The sequence below is a fragment of the Lagopus muta genome, chromosome 9 (assembly GCF_023343835.1).
Source record: "Lagopus muta isolate bLagMut1 chromosome 9, bLagMut1 primary, whole genome shotgun sequence".
Classification (NCBI taxonomy): domain Eukaryota; kingdom Metazoa; phylum Chordata; class Aves; order Galliformes; family Phasianidae; genus Lagopus; species Lagopus muta.
Genome location: NC_064441.1, coordinates 11,513,803 through 11,521,617, shown reverse-complemented (window position 1 = coordinate 11,521,617; position 7,815 = coordinate 11,513,803). Strand labels below are relative to the sequence as shown.

Sequence of the window (7,815 nt, the reverse complement as noted above, 5' to 3'; positions counted from 1 at the left end):
ATGAAAAACACACTTGACAAATACATTGTACAATGAAGTTTATTAGCTGTTCTCCTCTTTCTAACAAATGGAATGGATAGTGTTAATAATTCTTTACAAACCAAAGCGAATGTGGTTGTGTGACTGCACTGTGACTGCCATAAGTACATCCCCCTCATCAACAATCAGCCTCAAATAAGCGATGGCAGGTTCCACATCATACGAGAAATAGAGATTTTCATTACTGAAGGTAGTTCCATGTTTTGCTACAACATATTTATAACATTCTGCACAGAAGTTTGTGCTTTGCAAATGGAAGATCTCGCACCTATGCAATCCAAGATGAACATATACAGAAAAATAAAATGCATCTTTGACTCTGAATTCTCCCTTTGGTTAAGACATGCATATTACAAAGAAAAACAGAAAGAGACAAACACCTGAAATTCCGTAGAAAAGAGGAGAACTCGCACGTATTTTTTTCTGTAACTAATAATTCCCTGGACTTTTTGCCCAGCCACCACAGCCCATTTGACTTCACGTGATTAAGGAAGGTAAATTCTAATCTGTATTTTTATTCAAAACAAAAAGCTAGGAGTAGGTGGTAAAAGAAAAATATATATTTTTATATATATATATTTATACGTGTGCGCAACTATGTAAAGAAAATAATTCCCATAGTTACAGAGTTTAGTTAAAGAAAGTTTAATATATATATATATTTATTATAACAAAATAGGCAGTTATTGTGGGTAAAATATTCATTAAAATCTGACCCCTAAGAACACACATTTTTAGGCTACGAATCGCTCTCTCATTGCCCCAACAACCATCTCTGCAGCTGTTTTCTGTATTAGTGCCAATGGAAATTTGGCATTCCTCTGAAAATACAAGGTTTCCTAGCACCTAGACATGTTTTAGGCTCAAAAAGTGTAATGACCATTATCTATAAACAATTTCTGTAAGACACTATAAATAGTGCTGCACGAGGAAGATTAAAAACATTACACATCTTTATCCCTAGCAATTTTATTGGCAAAAAAATGAAAAAATAGATTGTAAGAATATCCATATGAAATTATGGAAATGAATATCCCTTGAGAAGGAGTGATGGGAGTTAATGAAAACGTTAACTCAAAATTTGAAAGTTTCTCTTTAACTGCCTGGAAAGAAAAGAAAAAAAAAATCTGTGAGAATAGAATTTAACTCAGAAAATAAAACCTGAAGTTGATTGCGCTGACCAAACCATGCTATTAAAGTTAAGCGTGCAAAGTTACTCATGATTTACAACTTCCTGGAATACAACTTTTCTTTCAATTGTTATGAAACTTTAAAAGAATGTCTATAAAGCTTTTTTGAAAAATCTCTGAAAGTTACTTTCCCTTAAACATTAAGGAATTTTACCAAGCAATCCCCTCCCACCCCCACCCCAAAGTAATAGCTGGTCAGGCCATTCCACTGTCATGTTTGAAAAATGGCAAACCAACAACACACAATAATACAAATTATTTAAACTAAGAGAGACATCAAATTTAAAGCGTTATGGGAACTGCAGAACGTGATGGTTAGGGTATGAACCACACTGGGAGGAACTAGAGGCAGGCTCCACTGGAAGGGCTTAAGAGTTGTCAGATGTAGTGGGTGATATCAGTTAGAAAATGGAAAGCAAAAATCCGTTTTCATAATTTTTCCTTTGCTGGAACCCAGATGTAAGGCCCAGATTGTTCCTCTATGATCTGTTTCACTTGGTTGTAGATTTCTTCCAGTGTGTCTCCTTGGATAATAGCTGCAAAACACAATGTGGCAATCCGGAGTCATCTTTCTTTGCTCCTTACAGAAACCAAGATGCTCTAAATCAAGATGTAACTTTCTTTCACAGGGCAGCAAAGGGATTTTGGATCACTGAAGGAATGGATGCCTACTGAGAACTCTGATTCCTGTGCTTCTAGATGGACAGATACTGCTGACAGTTGTTACAAGACACACAAAAGCACTGGGTTCGGTTGTGGTTTTCCTTTTAGGCTCATGTATATACAGCTGAGGAGGTTTATTTGCCTTTCCCAAATACAAGCTAGAGTTGGCCCAAGTCATTCCACAGACCCTGGTGCTCTCATTTGCATTTCCAAGAGAAAAAGACAAGACTGCACAGGGCTGTGTCCTCATGCAGTCTGTGAGCACTGACTTTGGTTTTGGCAAGAGAGAACATGAACTAATGGGGTTTGTTGTGCAGCAAATAGATTCAAGTTTTATATAGTTAAAATACAATTAATATTCAGACTCTTAGATACATTTTCTCCAAGGCTAAAAAAAATAATTAGAAATGAGCCACGATGTGTTTGACACATCAAACTAACATGCAGTCTGGTGAGAATGAAGGCAAAGTGAAGTTTGAGCTGTTCTTACCACACATCAGCCTGAGAAAGCATTCACCATGAGATAGCAACCTCTTTCTAATTAGGATCATCACCTCAGCATTGAGATAAGCCAAGAAACAAAGTTTAATATGAAAGATAAATATTGGAGGTGGGCCAGATGTACTTCTCTGTGCATTAATTTATTACTGCTGCTTCCAAGCCCTTGTGTCCGTGGGAGGATGAGGTGGTTCAGTTTTCAATAGTTCACATGTAATCCTCAGCACAGCAGCGCAGTGGAAAGATGTAGGAACATCCTTACATTGCAAACATCTTAATTCTCCAGATGTTTCAACCACACTCCTTGCAAAGCCCAACACCCTCAAAACACAATATGGATGTGCTCTCCCCTATGCTGTAGTGTGAAGTTTGACTCAGTTTAAGCCTAATTTGCTGATGAAGTTGATTTCAGTTACTCCACATGATGTAGTTTTTTTTAACAGATTAGGGAATGCTCACACAATTTACTGAGGCAGGTAAGTCATATAGGCAGCAGCAGTAAATGAGATTGTAATGTTTTGAAATATCCTAATTGCTTAAATGCCTAAAGACAAAGCAAAGACAAATCTGCCCATGGGATGTTGCTATCTGCCCCAGTCAACAAGTCTTACACTTCTTAAAAGAAACATGGTCACGGGCACTAGAGCTCTTAAAAAAGAACCATATGATTTTCAAGTATCTTCACTTTTGGCCCTTATCTTCTAACAGAATTGCTTAACACCTAAGACAACCTGGGTGAATACCAGCTGCTAACTAAATACTGAACATATATTAAAATAAACTCATCAGTTTCCTAAACAACAAACCTGACATACTTGCAAATCATCTGGTAAATGACTCTGTATGATGAAGAATTTGCAATATACGTTGGAGAGTCCGATAGCTTTCTGAGTATAGATGGTTATAGAGTTATGGGAAGAGTGGGAGAGCTTGATGTAGGGATAAACAGTGACAGCTGCAAAGTAACTGATAGGGAGGCAGACAAAAAGGGAGACACTTAAGATGCTCATTGGGTGGGCAGCACTCAATGTGGGGAATGAGGCAGCAGGAAGACTGAAGCAGGGAGTCTGCTGGGTCTTTCAACTTCCTCCCATATGAAGCCAGCAGGTTGAGCAAACTATTTAAGGAAGGTCTGCATTTGTAGCTCTGCCCACAAAAAATATGTGGAAGAAGGAATTGGGCAGAGGTGACATGTCACAAAGATGGAGGTGGAAACATTAAAATATTGCCAAAGAATGTAATAGAAAAGAAAGGAGTGTCTACCTAGGATACAAATAGAAAAGGCTCGCTCCTGTCCTCCTGAAGGTCCTGACTTACTCTCCTCATTTGCATGCCATGATGAAAAAGTACAGCCTGAGTGCTTGCAGTCTACCTCTTGCTGCTACAGTTAACAAACTGCATTTGTGCACGCTGCAGACCCTGCTGTCCAGTTTACAGTACTAACATTCTTTATTTCTGGATTTCAAAAACTGAAAGCAAATAAAAAGCTTTAGGTGTAAAATTTATCAACAAAGCAGACATCTGCATTTTTAATACCAAGGAACACAGTAGAAAGTTCCATGGTTTTAAAGAGTAAATTGAGTGACAAACTTATACAGATAATGAATTCACTGATGCAGTTGGTATCAGCATAGATGCACTTGCATAGTTTTATGCTTCAGAACAATCACAGATAAGCTTGAAAAACAGCTCAACGTTATCTCAGTGGTGAAGCAATTATCATACAGCAAGCAATAACATTTCAGCTCTGGCCAAACAAAACAAACCTGTGAAGTGTTCAGTAAACTCTTGCTCCAGTTTCATTGCCCTCTCAAATGTCTTCCTGGCTTGTTCTTCCGTTAAGCGTTTATTCATTTCCCTGAGATTGAAAACATTATACATGTAAAGAAACTACCTCTCATCTTTGGAAATACAATTTTAAACCAGTGTGTGAGTATTAACCAAATAAAGGCGGTCTCCTAAATGACATATCTAAGCAGATATGTCTCTAACTGGAGATTGTAGAGAGAATGAGCAGTTCTGACACCATGTTATATGGAATTATACTCAGTGGCAGTCATTCTCAGCAACTTGCGACTTGGATTAGAAACTTAGTTTAAAAGTCCCTAGAAATTCAACCCATTCATGAGCAAAACAAACATTTACATATTTTAAAAAATTCAAGTATTACAATTATTTTCACATAATTTGCAACTGTCACAGTCTCAAACAATTTTGTCTGAGGTACTTTGCTTTTACTTACATGATATTTTCCACTGTTTTGGGTTTAATAAAAATGGAGATTGGGTACAGCTGGGCAATCTGCAACCTTTTGATCGCATTACCAGAAACATCAAGAATACAATGTTTACCCTAAAAGTAAGAGAGAAAAGGAAAAATGACAATAAGTGAAGTTTAAGTCACAGCTATGCATTTATTAGTATAATAACTTAGAAGAGAAACTACGTTTCCACCAAAGCCAATGAAACTAAAGCACCTGCATCAATGATATCAGGATTGCACTAATCTAGCATATGGTCCCAAAGTGCTCACTCCTCTGGGATCATGCATAACTAGAGATGTTCCTGACTCTTTTTCCATCCTCTCTGCATCAGAAGCTTCAGCCCAATCAACAATGGAGAATACAGAGCAGCTGTACATAAAACCACACCACCATTTTAGGGTTTATTTAAGGATGTAGCCATGACAGAGTTTAGAAAAGAGCCAGATGCCTTGACGAACATTTCTGAGGGAATGAACTGCCTCTGATGCCAAGCAAATCTGTCACCTCAGAACAGGCAGATGGAACTGAACATAATCTTTCTCATTCACTGTCGGGTATCAACCTGGGGAGCACCAGGTTTGAGAACTGCATGAATTACATTTATTTGGGCTGATTACTTTTTACTATTTAGGAAACAAATATAGCTTATTCCTCAGGGGGTTGAAGCAGAATGCAGCAGGGTTGTTTATCCAGCATTATTAACCTGCCGTTGCTCCAGCATAACCTCATCTCAAAGATTCCTCCTATTGCTCAGCACCTCTTACATCTAATACAGTAATTTCTACTCCACATATTTTTATTTATTTCCTTTGAGTAGCATATGAACAATTTGTGATATCACCATTTTAGAAAGGGGCAGTGTAGGGGAAGTAGAACGGAAGGCCTTTGCTGGTAGTCTGAAATGAGAACATCCTTTTCATTAGCAGGAGACCTAGCAGAATTCTGCAAGCCAGGCACACAAGCACCATAAAGACAGTAGGTTACATACATCCTAAAACACATTTCCTGAATGCATTTTCCTTATCCTTTCCTGAGAGAAGGGACTGCCACGGTCATTTACTTCTGTTCTATTGAGTAACAAAAAAAAAAACAACACAAAATTTCAAGGCACATTTTGATGTTGTACTAAGGGACATGGTTTAGTGGGGAAATACTGGTGGCAGGTGAACGATTGGATGACCTTGGAGATCTTTTCCAACCTTGGTGATTCTGTGATCTTATTTCAGGAATTCTTAGGGAACAAATACATTCTTCCCACATAAAAAATGCACAACTGTTTGCTTTCAACTGATGATAAATTTTTCCAGGATCTACTCCATGGATCCAGAGGCTAAGCAGTAACATTAAACGAAGTTTATGTACGTTCCAGCACTGTATTTTTCTATTCATGCTGACCTGTCCACATCTTTCATGTGGTTTCTCTTCAAATGTGGCACATGCCCTAGAAACAGAGAATTAAGAGCAGTAACTAGTCTGTGTTCCCTCTTGTGATATGACAGCCAGTATTTGTTGTATTTGGCCCAACACTTATGCCAAGTGTTGAAGGATCTTGAACGATGGGTGGAAGACTAGATTGTCAGCACTTAAGAAGTTGCTCTTCTTTCACAGTTTGATCACGATGCTCTGGTTGTTTCTCTTAAATGCGTTTGTAACAATGCTCTTTGTTTCTAGGTTTGTACAAAGTCCTTCTAAGGTCAGAGGGTTCCCAGTGGCTCCTTGCCATTCTCCTATTCCCGTCAGCATAGTCAAATAATCACCTCAGTAAATAAAACAACCGGCATTGATTTACCTTTTCTGCTACTTCTCGCACTGATTGCACACTTGTTCCATAAAGATGATTATTGTACTGGCCAGCTTCAATGAATTTGTGCTCCTGAATATCCTTCTCCATTTGCTCTCGCGAAGTGACAAAATGGTAATCACGTCCATCCACCTCATAATCTCGTTTTGGTCTGGTAGTATCTTTAAATACAAACCAGTAACGTTTAAACAAAAAAAAAAAAAAACAAAAAATGTTCCCTCTCCCCCCCAACGTTCAAAAATAGTCCTCCATTTAAACTGTAAAACTGTAACAAAGAAAGTAAAGAGAAGAGTAACCATTAATAAACTTTATAAAGGTATCCCAACATTTTACCTCTACATACAAAGGTTAGGTCTATGAAGAAAGTAACAACACAGAACCAAAAACCCACTTATAATTGCTTTAGTATCTGCTGAAACTTACGTGGAACACATGAGCCAAATTTGTCTGGAAATTCTGAAATCAGATCGTCGTTAATTCTGTCTTTCATGGGTCCCAAAACAATCACAGGTCGAGTATAGTTCACTGTCAAATGTAAAAGGATAACTGAAGTTACATTTCAATGACATCACCAACCTTTAAAGTTTAGCAAAATAAGCTTTACCACATGGTAGCAGTATTAATACCTAAAAGAATATGTACTTCTGAAGAGAAAATAAAACATGCTGAAGTATTTGCATCAATTAATACTGCAGTCAAAGATGTCAAATCTTTATTCCCGAATTCCTGTTCAGTGTAACTGAAGATGACTCTTGAATTCTGAAACCTTTTCACAAAGTAACATCTTTCATTCTAATGAAAACAGTAAAATGGGAAGTCTAAAAATCATTTCACATCTTATTTCTTAAATTTCAAACCTGCCATTGGGAAAAGCCTTATTATTTCTAAAATCCCAGCTTACATACTCACATAGCTATAGCTCCCCTAACTACTATCACATTTATAAAATGAAGTATAGCATCTTTTAAAGCATGCTTAATCTGTAACAGAGTTATAAAGACTTTTTATTTGGAATTTAAGGACAGAAGACACCAAATTATACTGCAATTAGTGTAACAACAGTAATATCTAAATATGTAGTCATATCATTTCAACCATATGAATTTTAGTTTTAAGTTCTGTCATTACTACACGAGTCTAAATTAAATACAGTTTGACTTGTAAAATACATCTTAAATCCTGGAAGTAATTCCAATTCACAAAAGGAATGTCTTGAATCTTATTAATTGAATCTGTGTACACATGATATATACATTTACTCTGTTTTTTACTGTATTCTATGTTTAATACATACCAAGCATTCCTTTTTTAAAGATCATATTTTTAATCAGATTATACATATAATATTTTATCAGACTACA

At 36.9% G+C, this 7,815-nt stretch overlaps 1 protein-coding gene across 20 annotated transcripts in view; it reads right to left on the bottom strand.

Annotated features, from left to right (window-relative positions):
- Positions 1–25: 25 nt before the first annotated feature.
- Positions 26–7,815, bottom strand: part of DLG1 (discs large MAGUK scaffold protein 1) — a 130,059-nt gene continuing 122,269 nt past the window's right edge. For all 20 annotated transcript variants that reach the window (XM_048954320.1, XM_048954322.1, XM_048954324.1 and 17 more), the window contains 5 exons: positions 6,878–6,979; positions 6,443–6,615; positions 4,633–4,742; positions 4,157–4,248; positions 26–1,765 (listed from right to left, as the gene is read on the bottom strand). In XM_048954320.1, the coding sequence (XP_048810277.1) occupies positions 1,659–1,765; positions 4,157–4,248; positions 4,633–4,742; positions 6,443–6,615; positions 6,878–6,979 (584 nt within the window). In that variant the 3' untranslated portion in view covers positions 26–1,658. The remainder of the gene's footprint in view (positions 1,766–4,156; positions 4,249–4,632; positions 4,743–6,442; positions 6,616–6,877; positions 6,980–7,815) is intronic.